This window comes from Pempheris klunzingeri, chromosome 13 (assembly GCF_042242105.1).
Source record: "Pempheris klunzingeri isolate RE-2024b chromosome 13, fPemKlu1.hap1, whole genome shotgun sequence".
Classification (NCBI taxonomy): Eukaryota; Metazoa; Chordata; class Actinopteri; order Acropomatiformes; family Pempheridae; genus Pempheris; species Pempheris klunzingeri.
In genome coordinates this window covers 3,815,777-3,843,630 of record NC_092024.1, presented here as the reverse complement: position 1 = coordinate 3,843,630, position 27,854 = coordinate 3,815,777, and the positions used below count along the sequence as shown (strand labels likewise).

The 27,854-nt window shown below is 45.8% G+C and overlaps 2 protein-coding genes across 6 annotated transcripts; one reads left to right on the top strand and one right to left on the bottom strand.

The window, feature by feature from the left end:
- Window positions 1–267: 267 nt before the first annotated feature.
- On the top strand, window positions 268–11,214 carry iars2 (isoleucyl-tRNA synthetase 2, mitochondrial). Of its 3 annotated transcripts, none has more exons than XM_070841757.1 (24): window positions 268–639; window positions 1,025–1,147; window positions 1,363–1,516; window positions 1,599–1,747; window positions 1,982–2,031; window positions 2,161–2,270; window positions 2,382–2,469; window positions 3,040–3,155; window positions 3,251–3,420; window positions 3,666–3,756; window positions 3,877–4,028; window positions 4,180–4,340; window positions 4,522–4,624; window positions 4,892–4,985; window positions 5,891–5,971; window positions 6,911–7,019; window positions 7,538–7,640; window positions 8,086–8,208; window positions 8,308–8,439; window positions 8,542–8,648; window positions 8,769–8,914; window positions 9,054–9,244; window positions 9,776–9,920; window positions 10,395–11,214. In XM_070841757.1, exons 1-24 carry the CDS (start codon window positions 373–375, stop codon window positions 10,538–10,540), a joined length of 3,111 nt encoding a protein of 1,036 aa, XP_070697858.1. In that variant the 5' UTR covers window positions 268–372; the 3' UTR covers window positions 10,541–11,214. The 3 variants fall into 3 exon arrangements, with proteins under 3 accessions (XP_070697858.1, XP_070697857.1, XP_070697859.1); XM_070841756.1 differs by having other exon boundaries at window positions 2,379–2,469; XM_070841758.1 differs by lacking the exon at window positions 5,891–5,971 and having other exon boundaries at window positions 2,379–2,469.
- Window positions 11,215–11,279: 65 nt separating this feature from the next.
- rab3gap2 (RAB3 GTPase activating protein subunit 2 (non-catalytic)) lies at window positions 11,280–27,182 on the bottom strand. 3 transcript variants are annotated; one of them, XM_070841753.1, is made up of 35 exons: window positions 26,802–27,182; window positions 25,527–25,612; window positions 25,126–25,243; window positions 24,944–25,025; window positions 24,633–24,680; window positions 24,457–24,532; window positions 24,170–24,271; window positions 23,625–23,724; window positions 23,029–23,127; window positions 22,595–22,743; window positions 22,376–22,455; window positions 21,737–21,829; window positions 21,491–21,630; window positions 21,039–21,234; window positions 20,693–20,836; window positions 19,402–19,484; window positions 19,251–19,315; window positions 19,077–19,167; window positions 18,710–18,831; window positions 17,877–18,090; window positions 17,509–17,606; window positions 17,146–17,254; window positions 16,878–17,038; window positions 16,303–16,477; window positions 15,924–16,091; window positions 15,674–15,780; window positions 15,448–15,514; window positions 15,113–15,183; window positions 14,976–15,011; window positions 14,700–14,828; window positions 13,891–14,106; window positions 13,531–13,620; window positions 13,211–13,435; window positions 12,925–13,089; window positions 11,280–12,142 (listed from the first exon to the last, which is right to left on the bottom strand). In XM_070841753.1, exons 1-35 carry the CDS (start codon window positions 26,908–26,910, stop codon window positions 11,990–11,992), a joined length of 4,167 nt encoding a protein of 1,388 aa, XP_070697854.1. In that variant the 5' UTR covers window positions 26,911–27,182; the 3' UTR covers window positions 11,280–11,989. The 3 variants fall into 3 exon arrangements, with proteins under 3 accessions (XP_070697854.1, XP_070697856.1, XP_070697855.1); XM_070841755.1 differs by having other exon boundaries at window positions 14,754–14,828; XM_070841754.1 differs by having other exon boundaries at window positions 17,877–18,087.
- Between the last annotated feature and the right edge of the window lie 672 nt (window positions 27,183–27,854).

Here is a 27,854-nt window from a genome sequence, read left to right as displayed (position 1 = left end):
GATGTTTGTAAACTGAAAACAGCTTATTAATTTAAAACCTTTTTCAGATTGAAAAAAGCTGCTGTTCATCTGCCGATTGTGGAGAGAGGAGAGTAAACTAGTCCATGATGCTAAACTGTTTCCCTCGTAGGTGGATAAACAGCGTCCTCCACTGACCGCTTGCGTCACTTTACTGTTAAAAATGCGAATGATTACTTTTGACCCAACTGGGCTTCCGTAGTTGGTCCTTCTGCAATTTCTTCCGGAGAAACACCGCTGCGAGAAGGGCGGACTATAACAACACGTTAAGTCCACACTGTTACAACTTAGAAACAACCGAGGGGGTTTCAGGGTTTGTGGTTTTGCTTGGCCACAGAGCTACTTCGCCTCCCCATGCTGCTGTGCCGGGTTTCGACAGTGTGCCAGACGCTAGGGAGATGGGGACGGAGGTCACAGCGGGAAGGTGGCCTCCTCCGCCGGGCTCTCTCCTTCAGCTCCAGCCGCTGTCATGGTGTCAGTTCAGAAGAAGGCAACCGTCAGCCCGCAGAGACAGGCTCTGCTCAGGGACTGTACCGAGACACGGTGCTCCTTCCCCGCACTCAGTTTCCGATGAAACTCACCGGACAGAAGTTGCTGGACCAGGAACTGAAGATACAGCAGGTACGACGAGAGGCTGACAGCTCTACCCAAAAAAATGTGAAGTTAGCTTTTCCCCGCTCGTTGACAGCTGGACACAGATTGTAGCTCATGACCTAAACTCATTTACATTTATTTAGGGTTCATTCTTCAATTCGGCATGCATCAGATGCGCCAAGTGGCAGTTATTTTTCAGATAAGCACGTCTCTGAGTTATGCAGACTATGAATCATGTATGACAGACAGTGGCTTGAGTGTTGGTGGCACATAACATGACATATCACACACAGACACTTATCGAGCCATCTACAGCTCATGAATGATCATCATTGTTACAAATAGCTCAGTATTAATGATCTCAGGTTTTTTTTGTCTTATCAGAAATGTAAATACTCTCCCCCTTTTGCAGGAATGTGGTTTTGCAGATTTGTACTCCTGGCAGAGAGAGAGGAAGGCCAAGAAGGAGTTCTGTCTTCATGACGGACCTCCATATGCCAATGGAGACCCTCACGTAGGACATGCACTCAACAAGGTGATGTTAATAATGTGCTTGTAATGTTTTAGTTTTTGTCCTACTGCTATGGTGCATTATAATAAATAGTAATCATTAGATTGTGTAACTACTGCCAACATCCTGCGGTACAATTTAGTTGCAATTGTTGCAAAAGCTCTAAGCTCCCTGGTAGCCATAACGGCTCAAACACTGCCAAAATAATCATTCATTTCACTCTATCTTGTTTGATCCAGATCCTGAAAGACATCCGTAACCGCTTTGAGATGCTGAGGGGGCGGCAGGTCCACTACATCCCCGGCTGGGATTGCCACGGCCTGCCCATTGAGCTGAAGGCTCTGGGGGAGTTTGGGACCGGCGACCTCGGTCCGCTGCAGATCAGACAGAAAGGTAAAGACCGACGGGAATCTGGATGAACACGAGGCCTCTTAGATTTACAGCTGCTGTAATGTGTCGTTTTCATCCCATCCAGCGCGGGCCTTTGCGGAGGTGGCCATAGCTCGTCAGAAGGCTGCTTTTCAGCGCTGGGGAGTGATGGCCGACTGGAACCAGTGCTACTACACGTATGATGGAGCCTATGAGGCTGCTCAGCTGAAAGTCTTTGAGGAGATGCACCACAAGGTGGACAACGATGTGCTTTTCATGCCCCATCTAGACTGAAAAAGACCTGATACCATTTAACCTGAATAGTAACGTTAGTAGTTATTGTAACAATGTAAAACCAGCTGTGAATTACTGTAGAAAGCACATGAACGGGATTCACATTGAATTTTGCAAGCGGCTGTAAAATTTGATACTATTAGTTTTTCCTCTCGACAGTCTCCAGTGTTTTTATTCCACTGTGTTGTTCTTCAGGGACTCATTTACCAGGACTACAAGCCCGTGTTCTGGTCTCCCTCGTCAAGGTACAGAGCTAAGAGTTACTGCAGAGGTTGTTCCATGGAGGCATCAGTTTCAGTAATCCGTTCTATTCTATATTACTGTAATTGTTTCCGCTGCTCTCGCATGCTTTAATCCCGCCTGTGCCCCTGTAGAACAGCCCTAGCAGAGGCAGAGTTGGAGTACAACCCTGAGCACGTGAGCAGAGCCATCTACGCCACATTTCCCCTGATCACACTGCCACCTAAGATAGCCGCGCAAGCAGGTAATACAAGTACACACATGCACACAGGGAACTCACAACTTTTTAAAATCTTAAACCGTCCGACTGGGTGGGAAATCTCCTAATAGTGTGTGGGTGCACGCACCTCAGCAGGTTTGGAAAGCGTTTCTGTGTTGGTGTGGACCACCCAGCCTTGGACCATTCCAGCCAACCAGGCCGTCTGCTACATGCCCAATGCCCAGTAAGTACCTGCATCGTGAAATTACATGTGAAATGCTGAACTCTCGTTAATGAAGCTGTCTTTTGTCATCTTCCGCTAAACAGCTTCTCTGGATTTTAAGCATTATCTCTAATTGCAAGAACGGCTGGTTACATAAAGGTGGTAGTGGTGAAAATGTATAAAATATCTAATCCTTTTTTTTAATTTTATGATAGTATAATTTAAATATCTAGTTTTGAGGCTTTCAATGTAAAATGTCCTCATTTGTAATAAGTCAATCATGAAATGTAAGAATCTGACGAACAATGCAGATCATGTCTGTGATAAGAGGTAAGATGTGATATATTGTCACATGGTACCAGATTCAGCACTTTTTAGCATCCTGACCACTCAGAGCGCTTTACGCTGCACTACATTCACACACTGACTGCCTGCAAGGGAGCAATTTGTCAGTGTCCTCACTGAGCCGAGGATCAAACTGCCAACCGTCTGATTAGTGGGTGACCTGTTCTCCCTCTTGAGCCTCTGCTCATGTGACGTGCTGCGTTATTTATGGAAGGCCTCAACAAGTGTGGTGTTTTGTGTTTGCAGGTATTCTGTGGTGAAGAGGGCAGACAACTCTCAGCTGCTCTTAATGGCCACGGAGCGCACGGCCAGCATGGCAGCGCTGCTGGGCACAGAGCTGGAGAGTGTTCTCACCTTGACAGGTAAAGCTCACACACACACACACACACACAGACAGCAGTCTTCAGCCTTCAGCGTGTGCTAGGTATGCTAGTGTCTCCTGTCCTCCTCTTCCAAGGCCCCCAACTTGAGGGTGGGATCTGCAAACATCCCACAATTCCTGACAAAGAAGTGCCTCTATTGCCGGCTAATCATGTGACAATGGCGAAAGGAACAGGACTGGTCCACACAGCACCAGCTCACGGCATGGATGATTACAGTGTGGCTTCACAGTTTAAACTGTCTGTGGTGGGTTCTCTATTTAAAAATCAACCTTTCCGGGAAAAAAAAGATGGTTGTTTGTTCCATCCAAGACTGTGTGTTTTCTTCAGTTCACTATGTAGACCAAACTAATTTGTATTGTACAATCCAGTGCTCAAATGAGAATTGAATGGAGCACAAAAGCAAACCACGGTTGACCTGACATGGTTTAACATGCTTTGTCTGTGTGTCTGTGTCTGTGTCTGTGTCTGTGTGTCTGTGTTCTACCAAAGGAGTGTATGGTGGACGAGGATGGCAAGTTCACTGAACTGGCCGGCCCTGAGCTGCAGAGTCTGTCTGTGATGACAGAAGGCACAGACAAAGGTACAGCGTAAACATGTGAAAATAAGAATACATTCTCTCAGGCCACATGGCTGTGTGAGGGCACCGTCAGCGGTTCTGTAACTTCTTCCTCTTCCATATTTGCCTGCCTGCCTGCGTTAGTGATCTCTACGCTGAAAGAGTGTGGGGCTCTGGTGAGGGAGGAGCAGTGTGTCCACAGTTACCCATACGACTGGAGGACAAAGCAACCGGTCGTCATCAGGCCCAGTAAACAGTGGTTCATCAACACGGCATCGCTTAAAGACAAGGCCAAGGTAAAGCTGTAAGACCTGTCATGGTCATACTGGTTTTAGTTGAGTTCCCATTGTATCTGCTGGTGGAAAAAAAATTATACTCTGTTCCTGGTGCACATCTACTGTTTGTTTCAAAGGAAAGAAACCACTGTTGGTGTGTGTCTTTGTCCAGGAGGCACTGCAGAAGGTGCGTGTGCTGCCAGAGTCGGCACGAGGCAGCCTGCTGGCTATGCTGGACAGACGCACATACTGGTGCATCTCCAGACAACGGAGCTGGGGCGTCCCAATCCCAGTCTTCTACCACAGAGAGACCGGAGAGGCGCTCATCAACAAGTAAGCTGATACAGAGTACACATGCAGACAAACAGGCTTGTACACATGCCTGGACACACACACATACTACATGCACACATGTAGTCACATTTTTAGAGACACAAAGTCTCTTTCATACTCAAATATAGACACACACAGGTATGTGATGTACTAAATATGTCCTTGTCTCTGACCCCTGCAGACACACAGTGTCCCATATAGCAACGCTCTTCAAAGAAAAGGGGAGTGACTGTTGGTGGGAGCTTCCTATTGAGGATTTGTTGCCAGCAGAGGTGCTCAAGAAGGTGAGCGTACTGGATGTGTGTTAGTGTGTTAGTGTGTGTGAGGGTGAGATTAGTTTGGCAGCCCCAGTTATACATCAGGTGATATAGGATTAATCATTTTCCATATTAACAAGAAATGTATTGTATTGTGAAAAGATTCGGCCTGTTACAAACTCATTATGTTGTTCCAGGTCCTCAGCACTGTTAAGTCTGTCTGTCACTTTTCTGTTGGCCAATTAATCACCTCTTGCTTTCTACAATGTTTGTGTGTGTGTGTGTCTCTACCAGAGTAAAGCAGGTCCAGTGACTGACTATGTTTGTGGAAAAGACGTGCTGGACATCTGGTTTGACAGCGGAGCATCATGGGCCGCCGTGCTAGAAGGTACGTCTAATACATCTGTTCTGCAGGTCACAGTTAATACAAATGTACCTCAGCGGCTGTAATTCTGCAAATTCAGATGATCCTTAACACCAATACCACGACGTGTGATAACGCTGCTCCCTCACACGTCTTTCTCTCCACTGACACTCAGGGTTGCTCTCAGTATCGCAGCAGTTAATTCAGCTCAACTCAAAGACTGCCAGCATTCTAAATGCCTTTTAATCAAGTCTCTCCTCATTAGTTTTATCGTAGGGAAAGCTACTTACACTTGCCTTATGTAATCTACCAATTAAGTTGCTTTGCAAAGTGTGTTGTTGTAAGCAGAGGCAGCTGTTTGCTGACCACAAACCTGGATTAGATGCGGTGCGGTCTCATCCAACCAGGGTCAGCGTGCTAGGTGCCAGGTACACCAACAGAGATGTACCCCTCAGCCTCGTCTAACAGGAAGTCGGTCCAGTCCACTGGCTCGGTCCAGACTGAAACATCTAATCAGCCAACAAAGCCCTAACATTTAGTTCATGATTAATCCTCCTCACTTTTAAAGTTGAATTAGTCCAATATTTGCTTTCTGACCAAAATCCCTGCAAAACTATTGGCATTCCTAACAACCAGCCTCAATGTTTTTAATGTTTTAATGCTAATGAGCAAATATTAGCACGCTAACACATTAAACCTAGATGGGAAACCTGGTACGTTCTTTCTAGACCACCAGCATGTTAGCATTACCACTGATGCTGACGTTAGCATTCAGTTTAAAACACCACAGGTAAAAAAAACTCACAACAAGTCACAGTGGAGCAGAAAACGGAGCAGACTGCGCCTGGGAGTCACATTACGAGAACGGATGACTTGCCGAAGTGGACGTGTTCACTGTTGCTGTTGTTTGGTTGTGTTGTCGTTTCCAGAGGAGACGGAGGGAGACGCTGAGGACTCTGAGTCACCTCTCAGCTGGCTCCCTGCTCCGCTTCGCAAACCTCTGGTTGCAGGTTGTTTGATCGTCCAGCTGCTGTGGCCAACACAGCAGCCTTTGTCTTCTCTCATGTCTCTGGCCCTCCCCTGTCCCTCTTCCTCAGGCTTTTACTCCTCTTGTGTCTCACTGTGCTCCTACTTCATTTTTTTTTAGCCCCCAAAGGCTATTATGTTAATCCTTCATTTTGAATTCCTGAATGGTTGGGCCTCTCTCTTAATTAAAGAGTTTGGTCTAGACCTGCTCCCCTGTTATGAATTGGCGATCGATTATGTTGTAATTATGACTATGTTGTATTTCTAGGTTGAACAGACATGACTGGGATAAGCTCTGCATTACTAAAGTTAGTTATAAGACATCAGTTGCATGCCAGATGAGTATCAGTGTCTCATCTTCTCTTGGCACCTCTCCAGCGCCTGATTACTGAAAAAAAAAAAACGGACATTCTAATCCAGTTCATCAAATTAAAAGCAAAAGCATTCAAAGGTGCTGTGAGGAGTATTAGTACCGAACATGGAGTAGGAGATTAAGAGGATCCTCCTATCTGTCTCTGTCTCCTTTGCATGCAGGATTTCCACCGAGCATCCGGCTTGGGAAAACACTGCTTCTTTTTCCAGGATTGGCCAAAACCTCTGCACTCTCTGCTATCCGTGTCTGTCTGTGGATTTATTCAGGGTGTAGACAGGTGTGGTGATGTCATGTCTACATCACCTGACTGTTCCATAAAACTTGTAGCCGTCCTGAGGTGAAATAGACAAAGCGGCGATGTTAAAGTGAAGCCTGGGCCCACACGATGTGGCACTTTCAAACTAACATTGGCTGTTTTTTGTCTGTTCCAGACGCTTCTGTCCTCTGGGAGATTCACTAACCGCTTTTTTCTTACCTCACTTTTCTATACTTTGTTTGATGAGTTTCCAAGTGACTTATTTCACCCATCTTTTCTCTCCACCCCCTCCAGAGTCAGACTCCAGGGCAGATGTATATGTGGAAGGGAAGGATCAGATTGGAGGCTGGTTTCAGTCCTCGCTGCTCACCAGCGTGGCCGTCAGAAACAAGGCACCTTACAAGTGAGTGACCCAGCTGCCCACAGTGGTGTCCACTAGCCCTGCATGACTCTGTGTACGAGACATAGACAAAGAAACAAATACTGAATTAAAACTAATGATGCAGTACAAACGATTGTCATTAGTGGATTCACATCTTTCTCACGTTCAAGTGGAAAACAGTATCTGGTTGCTTTCACAACCCTTTAGCAAGCGTGTGATTGGTCATAGGTGTCATCGATGGTGGTCTCTGGTGTGGGTCAAGCTCCAAAACCACTTGATCCCACATTGCCCATAATGCAACTTGATGGTGTCTTTCTAAATAGACCCCCCGTGCCTCCTAAACGCCCACTTCATCACGAATGACCTAAAGTAACGAGTATGGTGCATGTGGAAATCACCAGACAACACACAGTTTTTTTTATGTTGAAAGAAAAAAATACTGTAAAACCAAAAATAGTTGCTGATATCATGTGAAATTAGTATAATATTCTCACTTTGCCGATATGAGACATCAGTGTGGTGTGTTTGTGTGTGTGGAGGTCTCTGGTGGTCCATGGCTTTGCTGTAAGTGAGAACGGGGAAAAGATGTCCAAGTCTCTGGGCAACGTTGTGGATCCTGATACAGTCATTAACGGAGGGAAGGTAAGCTGAGGAGGGAGAGGGGGGGGGGGGGATTTGTACTTTGGATTTGGATTTGTACTTAAAGTGATCATATGTAGAAAGATTTGTAATCATCACAGAATGGTTTTCCTCATTCATTGAGGCAATTTTTTCCTGTTTACCCTTAGTGGTAATAATTAATAAATGTAGCTGAGTAGAATCTCCTTTGTATTGTATCAAACATCTGAAAATATGACTATGTAACACTGAAATATCAGCCGAGATATTGCTAAAATGTTCTCAGTAGTGCCAGATCCAACAAGGTAAGTGGTGTGTTTTTAGTGATTTGGGTGACCTGACCCTTTAACTTTAATAGGGGGTCACTAAAAAGATAAAATAGTATTTTTATTGATGGTCCTCTCCATTTCACTGTTCTGAAGTCTCCACCCTAAGTCTTACTACTGCCAACTGTGTGTCTTGTGTCAAGGAGCCCAGTATGCCGGCCTACGGGGCCGACGTGCTGCGCTGGTGGGTGGCAGAGTCTAACGTCTTCTCCGAGGTTCAGATCGGGTCCACTTCACTTAACTCAGCCAGAGACAGCATCAACAAGGTAGCAGCGGCACAAGAACGAGTCATGGTACAAGCGAGTGGTTATTTTTCACGACTGATGCTCACTGCCGTCGCACTCTTTCCCTTTTCCCTCCCCCAGTTGAGGAACACTCTCAAGTTCCTGCTCGGCAACATGCAAGGCTTCGACCCTCGTGTGCAGGCTGTGGACCCCAAAGAGATGCACTACGTTGATCAGTACATGCTGCACTTGCTCCGCGAGTTCAGCATCAAGGTGCGTTTAGGTGTTCAAACAGTCCAGACAGTGTGGGCTGCTGACTGAAATGAGGGTATCTGTGAGAGCTAAAGAGGTGTGTGTGTGTGTGTGTATTTGCAGGTGACGGACGCCTATAGTGAGTTTGATGCCGGGAGGGTCATCCGTGTCCTCCAAGCCTTCATCACCAGAGAACTCTCCAGCTTTTACTTCAGCATCATTAAAGACAGGTGACGGCTTGTGCTTGTGGCTTTATTTTGCTCCAAGTATCTTTTTAAAGCTCCCACATCTCTTCGTCTGTCTTTGTCTCTCCCTCCATCTGTTCCTTCAATTCTGCCTTTTTCCCTCAGGCTGTACTGCGATCCAGAGGACTCGCTGGGCAGAAGATCGTGCCAGACGGTTTTAGAGGAGATCCTGGATGGAGTGATCCGATCCATAGCTCCCATCCTGCCGCATCTAGCTGAAGAGGTGTATCTACACGCTCCGGGACATGACCGTACGTCCCTGTTGGTTTGTGCTGTGAGACTGTTGAAATGACTCCTGATGATGACTTTGCGTGGGTTTTCAAACTCTCTGTGTTTATTTTGCGGTTGTGTGCTAACAAGAGTATTCATAAACTGTAACTTCCTCTGCAGAAGGGGAGACTTTATTCAGGAGCGGCTGGATCAAAAGCAGCTCTGTGTGGCGGCGACCAGGATTGGAGGAGGCTGTAGAAGGGGCGTGTGCCATCAGGGACTCCTTCCTGTCTTCCATTCCAGGCAAAAATGCAGCTCAGTACGACCTCACCATTGCCATTGAACCGAGTTTGCTGTTTGAACTCATGGAGGTAAATCCACAAATGGCACTCACACACACATATACAAATCCTGAAACAACGGGCTGTGCCTTTTTAAAAGATGAAATTGAAAGGTTCTCTAGTTTTACATATGTCAGGTATGTACAGTGTAATCCTTTGGGGCAGCTGCACCTGAACAAAGCACGTCTACTAAGAGTGCTTGTTTTATCTGACAGGCTCAGATTGTTTTTCAAAGTGTCTGACAACATTGTGGAAAGGATCCCTACAGAAATCAGATCCAGTTCGGATCCCAAACCTTATTTGTATGTCAAAATCGGGCCCAGGTTAAAAATACAGGTGTTATTAGTGAAGGGTGCTTCAACTTACTGTATTACTGCACAAAAAAAATTATTTTGTGAATGTAACATGTTGACATTCTATGATTATTAAGAATACTACACCATGTTTTAAGTGTTAATCCCAACTAAATGACATAATACTCATTGTACTGTAAGTGCCTTTAATTCTGTCAGCCTATTTAAAGGGACAGTACAAATACTAACTCATTTACTTCAATCCCAGTCCCTCCAAGAGGAGCCCACCTCTACCTCCTCCCAGCTGGCTGAGCTGATGATGGCAGCACGGGTCACCTTGACCAGCAAGCTGCCCCGCGACCTGCCCCCGGATGCCCTGCTGAGCCACGGCTCCTTCCTCATCAACCTGGAGGGTGAGCGGCGAGTGGTGTGATGATGCAAACGTTTATCAGCCAGGATTCAGGAAATAGTCATGCGTGATGTCATACGAGACGTTTCTCACAGCAGACATTGCACCTGTCAAACACAGGCGTAACTGCTAACATAGCACTGTGACCCATGTGGGTTAGCCAACTGTCATGAAGCTGGCTCCCTTTGTAATGGCACGCATCACCATGGTAACATGCTGTACGGCTAACCTGCTGCAGAGCTGGTAGCTTTGGTTTTATCAAATGTCAGATTGACCAGGCTAACTGATAAACCCAGTGATAATCTGCTTCATGATGCCACTTTTCCAGGATCACCAGTGTTGGCGTCAGTGAAGCCAGACTTGTTGAAGTGTCTTCTTGTGTTTCTCCGGCTTGGCCAAATCCGACTGTCTGCAGTGAAACGGTCTGTGAATGATGACTGCAGCTTGCTCACTACAGTGTGTGTGTGTGTCCCATCAGGTGGTGTTATCCGTGAGGACAGCACCTACAGTGTAGCAGCGGTGCCCACCTCCGCTGCCCGGTGCCCGCGGTGCCGCCGCTACACTGCCCAGTCAGCAGACTGCCTGTGTCCACGCTGCCAAACCATCGTTTCACAGGCTCACTGACACACCAGACTTCCTGTCACCATGACGACCGGCAAACATCACCACGGCTGTTGTTTTTCCCCTGCTTCGAGTGAAGTCGCTCTTGAAGGTCGAATATAGAGCAGATCTTTACGATCCCGGTCTCCATTAGCTCCAAATCAGCTGGTGCCTCACTCTGGTGTTCTCTCATTTTGGCAGCAGCCAGTTAAAAGAACCCACAGCCTGGCACACGGGGGGGGGACATGTCTGATAACAGATAGCACAGCATAGTGTTTGTCAGTGTGCTTCAGACTTCACTGTTATGCACTTACACACAGCAGGTGTGAACTCTAAAACCAAAATGTCCAGAACAGGCTTTGGTCGCTCGGCTGTGGCATGAATGAGCTGATCAGTCTGATACAGCATGAGCACGATTGTTTACTGTATATATCGTAGGGAATTGAAGACATGGACTCAGATAGGATGCCATTCAGGTTTTCTTTTCTTAAGTGTAAATACATGAAAAGGAACTGACTACCACGAGTGTCGCTATGTGACAACAGCAGAGGATTTATTTTGGGTGTGGGTAAATTCTTGTATATGCTTCTCTTTGTATGATACATCCTATTCACTGTAAACTGTCCCATCACATTGGAGGTATGTGAAAAGTGTCTCTAAATTGTAAATAAATAAATGGAGTTTTATCTCGGAACGTGCCACGAGTGTCAGCAGAATTAACAACCCGCCCGTACCGCTTCATTATGTTAACATAAACAACATCTAAGCTTTTGAGAAACCTCTTTATTCTGCATTGGATCGGCCCAGCGGGAGCAGCTGGACGTGGACAACAGAGCAGGAGGCGTACAGGCACAGCTAGTACAGTACTGTCTGCATTTATAAATAAAAAATAAGGTCCATTTTTCTTTATCATACATCTCTTGTCTGTGAGAGGGAAAGCAGAAGGAGAAGCAGTGTAAAACAGAACGCAGATATGGCACGAAGGACACCCACACGCTCGCACCTGATCTCTAAAGTTAATCAGATTGAAAAATGAGGGTTAAGTGACGAAGAAAAAAAAAAGATATGCCCCATTGCTGAGTAACCATCTCATGAATGCATTCTCCTTACAGTACTCTTCAATAACACAAGTATTCCACAGAATTTATGTGGCATGCGCAGGAATACGATGGATTAAAACAAGTTAAAAGCCTATTATATCCACTCTAAGCATCACTGCCTTCTACAGCAAAGTCGTGTGGACGAATTTATTATATTAACATGAGCTGAATGACAAAACACAAAGTCTCCTCCGTGACGCCGACGCAAGAGGGTGCAAAGGCTGTTTATCGTGGGGGTGCTTTCTGAGATGACCATATAACACTGCTCTAGCTCCATCAGTACGTCATCTCTCCACCTGCCCCCATTATGGTCACCCCTTTAAAAGGGCTCTCCATCCACCCCCCCTTCTCTCTCTCTCTCTCTCTCTCAGGGTCAGTCCTCAGTGGTGAGGGCCTCCACAGCCTCCAGAAGGTGCAGGGCCAGGCTGTACTGGGCGTGGTTCTCCGGCAGGATTTCAATAAGACGGCTGACCAGCCTGCTGGTCTGGGACAGGGGGACCAGGGGGCACCGCAGCTCACTGGGGTCCTGTAGCGCACAAAACACATTCATTCTTCCTAAAATAAACCTTTTCAATAACGGCAGAGTCCCTTTCCTTAAAGAGGGAGATAAGAGCAGCCACCATCACTCCTCTAAATTCATGTCTACTTGTATTTTTAATCCTGTGTTAAGAGGTCACATGGGTCCACTTGGCTCTGAACACCTATGTCAGAATAATACTCATTCTAATTGGTTTGGGTAGCACCTGGTGTTACTGCTGTGAGTCAGTGTGTCTAAGACCTGAGTGGATCTGAAAAGATCAGAGCGCTCTGAGTGTGTGATACTGTACGTCATAATCCTACAAGGAAAACATACTTAAGAGAATGAGGTGAGCTACGTGGCAGCCCCAGGAACTATGACTAAACAACTGTTCTTAAAACATTAGCATTATATTGGACTATGCTGCTGCCAGTGTTCTGTCTCTGCTGGGGGCTGTGGGGGCCAACAGTATTTTGGATGGGACTAATTATCCTTATCCTCTTTTTTTGAACATGCACTTTTTGCATGTTGAGTTGTTTTTTTTTTTTTCCCACCAGTCCATCTCAGATTGGGTGACCTGTAACCTGTATCCTCCTCTTTGTCTAGTTTATTACTTACTATTAATTACTCCCACCTCTGAAACTGGTTACAAATCAGTACTCAGGTTACTTCTAGGTTGAACTTAATGAAAAATGTTGGTGAAAATGTTGTTAATGCAAAGACCATGTGGCCTTTGACACTGTGACTGAAATGTCTTCAGTGTAGCAGATGACACTGCTTTGATGTCTCACCATAGCCTTGAGCCATGTGCAGAGGGTGGGGGGCAGGCGGGCTAGCAGCTCCATGGCAGCCTGCGTCTGACTCTGGCTGTGGAGCAGTGAGTAGCTCAGCCTCTGGCCGGTCAGCACCAGCAGCTGGGAGCCCAGCACGTCCTTATCTTCCACCTCTAGCATCACCTGGGTGATCAGATGCCAAATCACACAGATGAAAAGTCAGCGCAGCATAAAGGTTTACCAAAAGTTGTATCATCCCAGTTTTAGCTTCTGCCGGCCACAAAGAAAACCACATTTTCCTTACCTCTTCGGCCCGGAGGTCCAGGCCCTGGTTGTAGAGCTCGCAGACAAGGTGCCGTCTCACAATGTCGGGGTTGACTTGGAGCAGAGAACTCAGCTCAAGACACAGCGAGGGCCACCAGTCAGCCCTGGGACCATTGGAGGGCAGAGGGGGAGACCTGGTGCCAGAGGCTGAGCTGGAAGGATCATCTATGGCCTGCACCCAGCCCGTCAGCACCCGGAGGAGAAACTGAGACGGAGCAGGAATGAGGGAAACAGTGATGAAACAGTGGGTGTGGACAGTGAAGAGGAGATGGAATGAGAAGGTGCAAGTCCACCTCTCACCTCTTGTCGTAGTGAGACCAGCCCTGGGTCCATGTCTCCACTGGGCATCAGCTGGATGGTCGTCAGATCTCTGAAGAAAGCATTCTTACCCTGGGACAACACACACACACACACACACACACACACACACACACACACACACACACACATTACATGATGATATTACATGAGTGCAGCTGAATCCAGGGAAATACTTGATAATTAAGTGAGGATACATAAAGTACCTGATGATTTCCACAAGCAGATGCAGCTATAATACTGCATTGTAAATCACTATCAAATATTTTTGAAAGCCTTGTGTAGACTTAATTAGCGTCACAGTCACTCTGAGTTTGTGTGCGTGTCCAGCTGTCTCCTCACCTTGCTGTCAAACAGACTGAGCGGTTTGACCTTCAGACTGAAGGTCAGGGCAGCATGTAGCAGGGAGGCTAACAGGCAGTGGTGTTGCACCAGGGGGTAGTGGACGCCTCTCTGCTCCAGGGCCAGTTCAGCGATGGACGCCGGGCCCTCTGCGCTGCACCACGCCTCCTCCACAGACAGCTCCGGAGCGGGAACCTCCTCCACCGCAGAGTCAGCCTGCAAGAAGAGGGAACAGTGGAGATGCTGAGGACGAGGACGAAGGATTGTGACCGGGTTGCTGACATTATGATCAGAACTCACAGTTACGTGCACAACACAACACATGCGCACATTTTAAAGTCCTCCTGCAGGATATTTTCATGAAAAGGGGGGGGGGGGGGGGGGGGGGGGGGGGGGATTTGAATAAGGTGATTCAACTTTTTGGTGGAGGAACCATGTCGGACACAGGGCTGTTGTTTGATTGAATGACTGACTTAACCAAATTGAAATAACACTGCTAATTTTATCGTGATGTCAGTTATTCAATTAAACAATAGCCAAAGAGCCAACCAACCAAACACACAGAGAGCGGGGAGCCCTGGGGGGCTGTGGCTGCAGGCTGCACGCAGAAAACGTACACATTGCTCATTTACTACCAACAATACAAAGCCAGTTGAAATTGGATACGTATCCCTTGTGAACACGTCTGGAGGGGATCTTTAAGCAAGCTAGCTAGCTGGCTAACAAGCTGCATATCAAGTGCAGGTGTGGTTAGTAGTGGTAGTGATATGTTTCCCCATGCTTCTTTTTCCTGGAATCTCTGTACTTACATAGTAGTTTATAAAAGACAAAGGGCACTGATTTTTAACCAATACTCCAGTCACCTCCATGAGGATCTGCAGCAGCTGGACACAGCAGCTCAGGAAGAACGTCATGGCTTTGTCTCCCATCCCGACATCCTGCACACATAAATACATGTCCTCAATCCAATCCTCAACATCTAAAACAATCTTATCAAATCCATGAGATCAGGAATGAGGAAATCTATCATATATCAAAACTGGCATCTGTGATCTTTTGGAGTTAATACTGAAACGCAAACTTACCCGTCGACATAAGCGATCTTTAGGTGCTTTCCCCACCTGGGAAAAAGAAGTGCAAGCATCTTATCTTTTATCTTTATTCAGATACGCCTTCCTGCGGATACACAGGCAAACTGTGTGCGCTCTTGTGCGTGACTCACCTTCTCCACGAGGAAGGCTGCTGCTGAGAAACGCTTCACAATGAACGTATTCCACATCATTGTAGAAATCCCTGAAGAAGATTTAATGAAGTCCAATGATACTCAGATGACTCCAGTTTTCAGAGGGTAATCATCCACAAAGTGTGACCTCACTACTGGTAATATAGTACTTTCACTCTGAGATCACACCTATGCTGGCATCATATGCATACATGCAATTAAAAAAAATACCCGTTTCCACAATCATAGATGAAAGTGTATTATCAAATAGATTCAACATATTATTACAGAAAAATATATGTAAGCATGTAAACTTAGGCCACTGAGCCGCTCACCTAGTTGGATATGTGGACTGGAGACCAGCTTCAGGTGTTCCACCGCCCAGCATAAGTATCGGCTCTCCTGGGAATAAAAAGCAGGTGTGAGTCCAGATTTCGGAACAAAGGTGACTGGTTCTTTGTCAATCATGTTCCTTGGATTTCCTTGGAGTGAAACTGGCTTTGTTGCGGCGAGTAGTGATGTTACTTCATATATAATGTCCATGTATGTGCGACTGTGTACCTCTGGGTCTTTGTTCCACTGCACTACATACTCCCAGCAGCAGTGGGCGAAGAGTAAGTCGGGTGAGAGGGAGTGTGGGAACCGCTGGCAGACTGCCACCAACAGCTCTGGATTTGATTTGAGGGCATAAAGAGGTTCCATGAGTTGCAGAACTTACATCACTCAAGCAATGCTCTATGAAGCTACAAAAGTTATGCACAAGAACAGCAGGTAACTTCATTACAGAGGATGGACACTTCCTAGTCCTGACCTGCTGTCCTCTTGTCATCCTCCTGCTGCTCCTTTCCCTCTTCTCCTGCCTTCTGCTCTCGTGTGTCATCTGCCTCCTTGTCTTCTCTCTTTTGCAGAATTTCCTTCAGTCGCTCAGGGGCCAAGTTGTGCCTGAACACCCACTTGGAGACACTGTCTGCAATGCCGCCTAAAAAGAAAACAAGTCTGTCGTATGTAGCCACAGCGTATGGATATGGACAAACTGAAGAAAAAAAATACAGGGAAATGATGAAAATATAAAGGAAAGAGACAGGAATAAATACCACAAAGATGCAGACAGACAAGTTAAGAAAGTGAGACAACATAGCTTTCTTGTTAGCCTCTACATTTTCCTAAGGATCTTCCTCCTCACAGCCTACCTGTGCCTCCCTCCAGCAGTGTTTTGATGGAGCTCTGTGCTGCAGCACCCCCTGCTGCTCCCTGAGGAGGAGGCACCAACAGCAGAGTCTGCAGCACCAGCACATCCTCTAGCTGGCGAACACACACCACCCACTGCTCCAGCTCCAGGGACACCGCCTCCCATTCCGACTGCAGCTGGTCCCACACAAACACATAACATAGGCTGCGTCAGTATCATGCCTGGTAGTAGTGTAGTGCCTGAGTAGCTTTAATGTGCAATTTCTATAACTAGCATTATGTCTATATCCTACTTCAATGTGACTGAGGCCAAAACTGCCTGTTTCAGAGGATGAAGGTGCGTTACTCTGGAACCAAAGGATTTGTGGTGAAGCTGACTAACTTTTGGTGTAAAATCATAAGTATCGCTGATAGTGACATGTGGGGTGTTTGGCCTCCATCAGCTGGTGAAGACGGTGGGGGGAGTACCAGCTCTGTGCTTCAGCAACACATAAATAACATCTCTTCTATCAAATTCGGTACACTAAACAGTTCTCGTTCTCCACAACTTCATTCTGCGCCGCACTGGCTTCTCTACCTTGCTGTCAGCCCGGCTTGTGATGCAGGCCTTAGCGGCGCGGTGAGCTACGAGGGCAGCCAGCAGGGCGGCGGCAGCGTTGTGGGATTGGACGCACGTACAGCGAACTTGCTGCCACCAGGGGGAGATGGACTGGGGATCCCACGAGTCCTCCACTGCACCTACGGACAGGAGGAGGGAGTGGTGACTCTCGTCTCATCCTTCACTGGCTGACAGGTGGACGCTCGCACACTCAGGTGGACGCAGAGAAGTGAACATAGTCACTAACCTTTAATGTTGCTAAGGGCCACGAGTAGTGTGTGTAGGTTTCTAACAGTTTCTTCTGTTTTCTGCAGCACCTCCTTCTCTCTTTGCAACCACACACTTAGCAACAGAGACTGAAAGAGAAACAGGCAATGAAAAAATGAAATATTACAGACATAAATGTCAATTTATAGCAGCACAATTACGGCAAAAACTATGCTCTGAATTTCTGCCATTCCCATTATTTAAGTTTTCTGGGGCTTTGTGCAATGTGCCCATCCCAGAACACATTTTACGAACTGTTTCATTTCCTTTTTCCTATTTTCATCTCATACTCCATTAGCAAAAGCTCATTCAAATTTAAACCTATGCCTTCAGTCAGTCTTACCAGTAGCTGCTGTGGACTGATGCCAGCCTGCTGCAGTGTGTCACAGACTTTGTGGAGCTGGCTTTTTCCACACAGACAACCCCAGAACATAAAGTTCCCTGCAAAGGACACACAAGAGCAAAGTCCTCAGTCTGGATTCGTGTGGTGTGCTCCCTCTATGTCTGATGTCAGTCAGATGTATGTATGTATTTAAAGGGCAATTTGCATTTCTTTTTCCTCTTCAAACCTGTAAATCCCACCTGTGCTATTCTCACACATGCCCATTTGTTTGATACACAACATGTATCTGAACGCAAAACCGCAGTGACATGTTGAATTTATTTGTTCATTTGCTATAGAACGTGTACACATGCAGTATGCTGTCTTACCTAGCTGATTCCATTCAGTTTCAGACCCCCGGATCACCCTCAACTCCCCGTCCTCGGTGCACTCCATCTGAGAGAGAAATGCTTGGGCAGGCAGGGGTGAGTCAGGTGAGTCCTGGGCAAAGGAGACGCTGGGTCTCAAGGTGAGCTGGGCGTAGCATTGCAAGGTGGGCCCAACACGGGCCAGTTCATCCTCTATGCCTTCAAGGGACTCCTGCTGGGTGGGAGAACGTAGTTTACTGGGGAGTTATGAGGAATAATAACAGGGCGTAAAGGTTTCCAGGGTTAGTTTGGACCTGAACTAACATCTTAAAACACCAAAGTCACAGCAACTACAGTAGCAACTCCTGTGTTGTCAGAGGAACAATTACTGTTTCTGTCAGTGGAGTCTGGCAGCTTCAAACTGAGGGATCTAACGGCTGTTCCTGGTTAAACAAAAAGGATCTCATAGGTCTATATCTGTGGGGATACTTTCTGAAACGTAGCCAGACACTTTGAATAACAATCGTAGTCTGTCAGTGGCATTAATAAGCACTTTTAGAAGATGCACTTTTAACAAGCCAGGTTGCCTCAGAGGATTACATCACAGCCATTGCAGCCTGTTAGTGGCTGCCAGCTCAGGTGATCTATTGGACCAATTCCAAAACTTTTTGTACCTATTAGTCATTTTGAGACCACGATATGTAAAAATAGGGCCCAGGTTTAAAAATACCACCAAACAACAACACTGGCCTAATTTGTAGCTTTACCACAGACCTTAACCTTGAAAAATGGTCATTTGAGTGCTATTAACAAACAATCTGTATGTGTAGATGTGTTTATGCGTGTCCTCTCACATTTTCAGAGCAGGCCTCCACATCTGCAGCAGAATTCAGGTTCTGGATGTCAGCGTAGAGCCGAAGCAATTTCAGCTGTGAGGAGCAGAGCTGGAGCAACGCTGTATCCACTTCCTCAGGGTCTGGGATGCAGAAATACAGAACCATCAACAAAGGGAGAAAAACCACAAGCCACATGTATGATTGGTACATGTACGAAACCTTTTACATTCACAGTCCTTTAGATTTCATTTAGCTGAGCGAATAATTTAGAAAACAATTTACGACAATTTAGTTTCAATATGATTAAATAGAAATCTCTATCTAGGCATCATATCTTAAATCTGAGGAATTTCTTCTCTCCTTAACAATAAACTGATAGCGATACCTTGTTGCTTCAGAGTGTCATATAAGGCGCATGTGACGTTCGTAAGACATGAGACAGGAGCATTCTTATTTGACAGCAGAGACTCCAGAGCCTAAAAGGAAGTGTGAGAACTCCTATTAGACTTTTGACTTGTGAAGAAAGTGTATCTCCTTTAGTGTGTGAGCTTTGTTATACCTGCTTCTTAATGGCAGGGTGCTTGATATCCAGCAGCACACTTTTGGCTTCGCTCTCCAAAATACCTGAAAAGAAAAGAGATGATTAAAAACACATAGACTCCCACACTGGTGTCTGTGTCTTGATTGAGCTCTCACTCTCCATCTCTTACCAGGCTCCACCTCTCTGCTCCTTAGTATAGTCGTCAGCCTCTTCAGCAGGTGCAAATCTTTGGCTCGCTCGCTCTTCTTGTCACTGGAGTTGAGAATAAAAAGAAAGTTGGGGTTTGGGTGGATTGCTGGCTGTCCTCATTAAACAACTTTTAGACCAAGAACAAGGTTGCTGCCAAAAAACGTGCTCGTCTGTGAATGTTTTTATGGATACGAGTTTGAAAATATCGGCTTTGAAAGTAAATGATAACAGTACAGTTGCCATAAATTAACTTCCCATTACGTTTATCTCAATAAAACTCTTGAGTTGAGTGAGAAGTTACATAAAGAATAAGTAATATATGTCTATAGCTGACATACCATTCCTACATACAGGGACCAATAACTAAATGGTTCAGCAAATCTGAGACTAAGAGTAAAAAAATATTCCCACCCCACATCTGCAAGCAGTCCTACAACAAACAACATGCTAAGTGTTAAAGGAATAGTTCAACATTTTGGGAGCCCTTGAGTTTTGTCACCAGGAGGTTGCCAGGCAACCAACTGCCAGGAAACTCTAGGAAGTTACTGCTGCTGGATGATAAACAGTCTGGGACATAACGCCCTCAAACCTGCCACTTGTTCTTTTTAAAGTGGAATCTGTAGATTTCTAAGTGGTAATCCAGAATGACAAACTTTGATTTTGCTTGTAATGAGATGTACGATATTAATTTAGGATAACAGATGTTTTTGAGGAAAAATAAGCACACACATTAAAACAACCTTCAGTTACCTTAAGCAGGATGAAGCAGAAATCTTTGAATTTCAGATTTTTTTTTATTACATCACCAACAGTTCGTTTGTTGGAAAGGTTTAACAGCATGAAATGTAGGACACATGGCTGCTAAAGTGCTATACCCAATGTGGAGGTGACAGAGAAAACATTCATTTGTGAAACCATTAACCATTAATCACTCATCTCCAAACAATTACTCCTTCAACACGCAGACAAACAAATACATAAATAACTGGTGAGATGATAAATTCCCAGAATCTTTAAACGTGCGTCAACATTCTGAAACATTCTGAAAAACATCCAGCATCTCTGTTTGTTTAAAATCTGTTTAAAATCTGTGTAAAATCTCCCGACGTCTCGTTGGAGTTCTGTGAGCACGTTCGGTGGGCTCAGTTATAATGTGCTAATTAGTGAGCTATTCATTTAAAAATGCCTATGTGACAAACAGCCGATCTACAGTAGCTCTGAAGTGAATGTGTGTGTGTGTGTGTGTGTGCTTTTTCTGTCTGTGTACCAACCTGAGGGCCAAGTGGAAGGGGACGTTCACCGTCCTCAGTGCTCCTGTGATGGGGTCCAGCAGACACACCTGCTGGGTGTGGAGCTGCCAGCCCTGACTGGTCACACTGTTTACCCCCATCAGACGGTAGCCAGCATACAGCAACCTGGAAGTGCACACACACACACACACACACACACACACACACACACACAATATTTAGCATTTATTTTGTTGTGTGCTGTTCCCCGGTTAGTCTAGTCTTGAGTGTCTCCGTGTGCAGTGTGTGCTCCAGCGGTGGGCTAAATATGAGCATGTACAGGATTTGTTTGTGGTGATTTGGGGGCAGAAACAGTTGCTGTTTGTACCTGCAGTGTTTGCCCACAGTGAAGGCTCCAACACGAGGCCCGTGCTGCATCCCCCACACCTCTAGGATTCCCCTGCGGGGGGCGTAGATGACCAGGAACAGAGCATGGCGTCTGGGCAGGGAGGCGGAGGGGGAGAACTCCCGATCACCTCGCTCCTCTGGAACCTGCAGCCAAGCCAGCTGAGCATCTCGGTACCCTGCAGTTAAATGATTACAGGGACACAAACACGCAACAGCAGACCGCATTAGCTCCATCACAGCTGATTTTAAAGGAGGAACTGAGCTGTCGATGTTTGCTAGACAGCACATAAAGGTTCAAGACAAGAGAAACAGCCTTTCTGTGTAATCCCAATTTTCTTCAAAGCATCGTCATACATGGATCCCTTTACAAAACCACTATATTATTCACTTCTTTGACCTTGGTCTTTTCTCTATACTTCCTCCTCTCCTCACCTTTCCACATGCGAATAGAAATGCCCCTGGCCAAGTCGAGCAGTGAGACTCGACCAAAGTCGTCTGTCACTCCAGCCAGCGTGTTGCAGGGGGACAGACAGATGGACTCGCCGTGGCGACGTGAGTCTGGGAGGCCAAATCTGGACAGGAGAGGTCAGATTTACCAGAGAGGACGACGGAAGGACATCAACAAACTTTATATTGCCAAATATTGACAGGGCACCCTAGGGAGGGCACAATTGGTACCTGATCCCCAACGGTGTAGCAGGCTCCACCTTGGGCTTCTGCTTCTGAACAGCCTCCTCTTCATTCTTGTTCTTGTTCCAACCTAACCATCCACTGAGAGGGAAACGGACAAAGAGAAAGTGAGCAAGAGACAAATGAATGGAAGGCGAAGGATGAAGGGAGACATGGGTATTAGAAAAGGTAATAAAAGGAGGAGAGCAGGCGACTGACGACGTACACTTGAGGTACACTAGAGAGAGAGAAAGGAGACTCAAGGGAGGATAAACACAAACTGCCCCACTGTATGGATTAAGATGGCATATAGCAGAGAACAGGCCATAACTGAGAGTACTCATTAGGCTGCAGCGTGCTTGGTGTTGTTAGAAGGCCGCTGTCCATAGTGCAGCATTCAGTCTTTTGAGTGTGTGAATGTGCACACAGAAATACAGGTCAACCATATTTGTCTTGAGATGTGGTTTGGTCAAACGTTTAGGGAGCAGGCATAACTTTACCTTGTTTCGTCAACTATTATTTAATTGTCTTAACCGCTGTATGTTTCAGAAAAGTGCTGAACAACGATTATATCTGGTACAATTATTGCTGTTATTGATTTTACACACACACACACACACACACACATATACATATACATCACCATACCTGGCAGCACTGAAGAGGGCTGAGGTGAGTTTACTGGCCACAGCCAGAGCCACGTGAGAGAGAAGAGGCTGGGAGCTTCCCTAAAGACAGACAGAGACAACCAACAGCTGAATTCACTTGCAGGTCAACACTTAAGACTCAAATGTACATAAATGTACCGTGATGTTTTCTGTACATGATGTCCTTTTGGGAAGGAAATAGCCTGACAGCTCCACTCACCTCTACAGCAAAGTAAAAGCCCGTGTACGGTCCACCCCCCACGGTGACATACTGGCTCATGGCGGGGGGGCTGCCCTTGACTGAAGCAGTAAAGCCCCCCAGGATAGATGCGTTCTTCATCTGGTCGAACACACAGAGTGTCATAATGCCTAGCAGCAGGAGAAATGAGAGAAAGAACAGGGATGAGCAGGGATGTGGGAACAGATGACGACAGGAATTAGTGCAGTGGAAACAGTACTTTGTTTGAAAGTCAATCACTCATTTTAATCTTAAAGGAAACAAGACACAATGCATATTAGACTGTGTTATTTTTGTTTGTCAAGATATTGTGGGAATTTTGTCATTAAGTCATACGTGCAATGAAAATGTGACATAGTAAATCTAGGGGTGTGCAAGGAAGAGCTCTTGATGTGAACACAAGCACAGCCTCTTACCCACACTACTGTGGTCCACAATGGCATCCATGTCCTGCAGACCCCACTTCTTATAGGCCAGGGGAGGAGGCTGGATCACATCACTACCTGCTGCTGCCGCTGGATGGGAAGCACAGTTGATGTACCATTTGATTATCAAATCTTTGACAATCATCTATTGCCTTTAGCTAGCAGGAATGCTTTGCATTTAGCAACATTTAAAACTGGGGAACGGAGCTTAACTAGTAACAAGGATTGCTTTAGGCCACAAAGCACTTTTAGGGGTGGCACACACACACACATAGACACAGCACTGTTGGACGCTCAGAGGAAACCTGCTCAAGCTTGGTGACTAACCTTCTAGGGGCTGTATAAGGGTGTGTGTGTGTGGCAGTGGTAGTGTGTGTGTCTCCTTAGTACCTGAATGTTTTATAGCAAACTCTATCCACCCAGCCAGCAAGTGAAGAACATATCTCTGGTTAACACACTGCAAAATGCTCCAATATTTAACACTCCAACCCCCATGGCTATCATCTTATGATAAAAACACACAAGTGTATTTGCATACTGTTAATACTCCCAGTTGGATGTACACATGCACACACAAGAGGCACTACCTCTTGCAACTTGGTTCCTGCAGGCACGCAGAGACTGAAAGAGGCTGAAGCCATCGATGGTGACCAGAGCAGCAGGGTAGAGGATACTTAACTCCTCATGCTAGAACAGGATGATAAAATCACTGATTAGACATTTGTGGCATGCAGGCTAAAGCTCAGGAAGAAACAGTAAATGAACCCTGAGTATAGAATGTTTGATCACAGACTTGTATCTGGATCTCAAGAATTAATCTCCACAGACAATCATGAAGTGAAAGGAACTGTTGACCATTTTGGGAGAAAGACTTATTGGCCGTCTAGCTGGAGGTTGCATTTTAAGATCACACTCTAATGTCTGTAAGGCAAATACGAAGCAACAAGCAGAAGGCAGGTAGCATAGCTTAGCTCACAATAAAGACCAGAAACAGGGGAAACAGCTGCCCTGGCTATGTCCAAAAGTACCTCTAAACCTCATTAAATAACATGGTATGCTTGTTTATTCAACCTGTACAAAAAACAATCAGGGAGTGTGCTCCGGTTAACTGGCTGCTGGCTTTTGACCTTACCTGCTCAGATACTCCAGGATGGCGAGGGATCTCATATGTGCGACATTTGAGCCTCAACACAGGGTCTTCATGCAACAGCTGGGCCAGGAGAAGAACCCCGTTCTGACGAGAGACAATCAGTGTTACATTTCATACCGTCATCCCTACAGACTATCTTCATAGATTGTAGAAATGGGTCGTTTTCTTTTTTCTCTGCTGATAACCTGGCAAAGTAAACTGTAGCGCAGGCTATGCACTGTCATACAGAAAAAGGAGAGAGAAGATTGTGCTTCAGATTGACAAAGTACCTCTGTGTAGAAGCGGACGTAGCCGGAGGTGAAACCCACCACTACACATGTCCAATCAGGCCGCCCTGTGGAGCTCCTGTACACACACAGACACAGACACACACACATTGGAAAAACAGCCACAATGACAAGCATTTTGTATTTCCACTGACATCTCCTCTTTTTGTAATTCTTACCTCTTCTGGCTTGCCAATGGTATACAGATGGAGCTGCTCACACACTCTCTGTAGTGAGAAAACAGACAGTACGATGCAGTGTCTGTGTAACTGAGTTCACATTGCACTTGCACATTATCTCATATTTCATTTGTTTCCCCAATAGTCAACAGCTATCCCTTTTCAAGGTGACCCTTCATCATCTTTTTCTTGTCACCCTGAAGTTCATTTTCATTCCTGCCTGTAAGTTTCGTGCCTCATCTTCCGATGCATTGGCATTTTCCTCTCCTCCATTTTTATTCCTTCTCAAATGTATCTCATCTGAATCTTACCCTTCATCAGTCGTGAGGGTTCCAGTCCAGGACACAGACAGGGTCATTTCCTCTCTGCCGCTGTCATCTGAACGCCACTTAGCTGTAAAAATCAACATCAACATTAACAGCAATGTTTGTATAACTCTTCTGTGTACTCAGAGATGAGTGTGTGTGTGTGTGTGTGTGTTTGAATATCTGACCTGAGAGAAACACAGCCTTGTGTTCACGGGCCACTACCAGCAGGTCAGAGCAGGGTGACAGGGACACTATACAGTCCTGCAGCCAGGGTCCACTCTGACCTGTGGCCTCCTCCTCCACCTGTGGGACAAAGGGGAGATGTTGTTGTTTTGTTTTTTCCAAATGTATTTAGGGAATTTTCTCAAAATTACCCCAAATTTTAAATGTCCCCCTAAACTCGTGTTTAGTGTCACTTATTTTCCCTTCAAAACCATAATACGTCAATAATAATATGGCAAGTCAAAAACTCTACTATCTTTTGTTAGCAACTGAAGCAATGCTGCAACATCAGAGTCGCCTGTTGCTAAATATTGTTGGGAAAAAGGTAATGTGAGTATAGAGACTGAAAAACAAAAAGACAGACCGTTGTGGCAGAAGTGGCCTCTTCTTTGTTGTCACCACTATCCCATGCCGACTCCCAGTCAGAGGTGTCCCAAGACAGCTCATTCTCTGTTAGGGAAAAGGGAAACATGGATATCCACTTAGAACTGGTTAGAATTTGTGAAATCATGCTGACAGATCAGGCTGTGCAGAATCTGGAACTTCCTAAGTGAAATCCTCCTTTGCCCAAGTCCTGGTTTCCTGAAGATCACATCATTGTATGAAGTCAATAAGTCTGTTATAGGGGTGTGGAACTGCAGGTCACAGCAGGTGTGAGGATGGATGTCTTAAAGCCATCTGCTAAAATATTCACTAGATGCATACACGCTAATATTACCCTGCCCAACCATTAAAAAATGGCATGAGAGAGGCTCAGGGGGGAAGGACTGACGAAGGTTGTGCTACAGGGAAATAATCTAAAAATATTCGAGTGGGTGGGAGACAAAGTGACAGAGCAAGTAGCAAAATCCAGGATGAGATCTTGTTGCCATGGACATTTACAATGCATTATGCATTGGTGCAGTGTGTGTGTGTGGGGGTCGGCGTCACTCTGCTACAACACTGAGGTGACAACACACTTTGTATGTCCGAACACATCGTTGTGACATGAAGACATGAGGCAACGGAGTGTGTCCTCTCCGGGTGGATGTGTGCATGTCGGTTCCCCTTTGCTGAGCCGCCTGCAGTGATGTGTTCAGGTGCCTCATGTGGGATGACTCATAGCTAAAAGGGCAGGCACATTTCTCATCCTCTCCTCTCGGTCCCCTGCTGGTGTTGCAGAGCACAGATGAAGCTCAGTCCCAAAGCCTTACCATGAAATGACTTGCCCTCATTGCACCAGTCAGGCCAACAGAAACAGATGATTCATTATTCCATCAATAACACATATAACATAGAAGATTTCTGTGCATCTCAGGCGCACAGAGTAAAGATCCTGCTATGCATCATGGGAAGGTTCGCTGATGTCGCTCAAGATAATTCAATTTCTCCAACAACTAAAAATTCAGGAGTGGCTAATTCCCCACAAACCGCCCCCCCCCCCTCAGTCTAACAACATTTCCCCACCTTGCCATAACACGTAGCTACAGGTGTAGTCACTAAGATATATGGTAATGTCTCTGTGTAACTTTGTGCTATGACTAGCAGGTTAGCTCAGGACTGCTGTCACTTCAGTTGATAGTCGCACTGAGCGCTGGAAGTTAGCATGCTACAGGCTCTGCTGCTGCCCAGTCTGTGTAGCTGCGGTAACTCAACCTACCTGTTTGATTCGTCTCCTCCACTCGCTCGCTTTTCTGCCTCTGGAATAAGTAGTCCCTGACCGTTTTGAGCTCTTGGAGCCGACAAAACTCCAACAAGCTGCAGGACATCTCTCCCCCGTCCCGTCAGGACCCAAGCAGACAGGGAGTCAGCCACTTACGTTAGCCTGTTTGCTAATAGTCCAGTGGTGGAAGATCAACGTAGCTTAGCAGTTTGAGTCCGTCTGCAAGTCCCGCTGTCGCAGAAATTAATGACAGCCTGTTCAGATATACACGACTTCTTACTCGTGTTCAACCGCCCCCTAAAGAAATATTCATACGAAGCTAGTGCTGTTATTTTTCCTCACATTTGCAGTTGCCACCCTCGTCCTGCTGTGTTGATGACACACCGTTAGCATAATAACATTAGTGGACTTCCGGGTTAGAGCTGAGTCTCAATTTTCAAAATAAAAGCATAGACAGATGTTTTTTTTTTTTTTTTCCAATGAGAACTCAAATCGTGCTGCAGAATAACACAGTTTTAAAGTCTGTATGTAATTAAAAATCTAAGTCTTACTATGTGATCTATTGGTATTTGAAAACGTGTAGTTGTAAAGTTTTTCCACCAGAGGGCGGTAGATGAACATTTATCAGGTGGTCTACTGGATCTTGTGCTTCTTCCTCCCAGATCTCTCCCACGTGTATTTTCTGTGGTTCACTGTACTCAGAGCACGGTGGTATATCTGTCCATTGTAGTCTTTCAGAGTCAAGCCAAGTCTAACTCAAGAAACAAGTCGCATTGATACAACTACTCTGGATTCTCCTTGGTCAATATTTGGAGAAAATGTGATCAAACTTTGTGATTAAATCTTAACTGTACACATTGTCTGTGTTGCTATATGGCTACTGTACGGCTACACAGCATGCATGCATTATGTCAGTGCAGGTTCATGAGGTATGCTGAAATCAGCTGAGCTACTGATTACACAATTACAGCATATATGCCAGCACTGCTTAGACAGAGGGTTACACAACCAACCTGGTATTCCACATGGAATCTTCTCATTGTTTCGTTT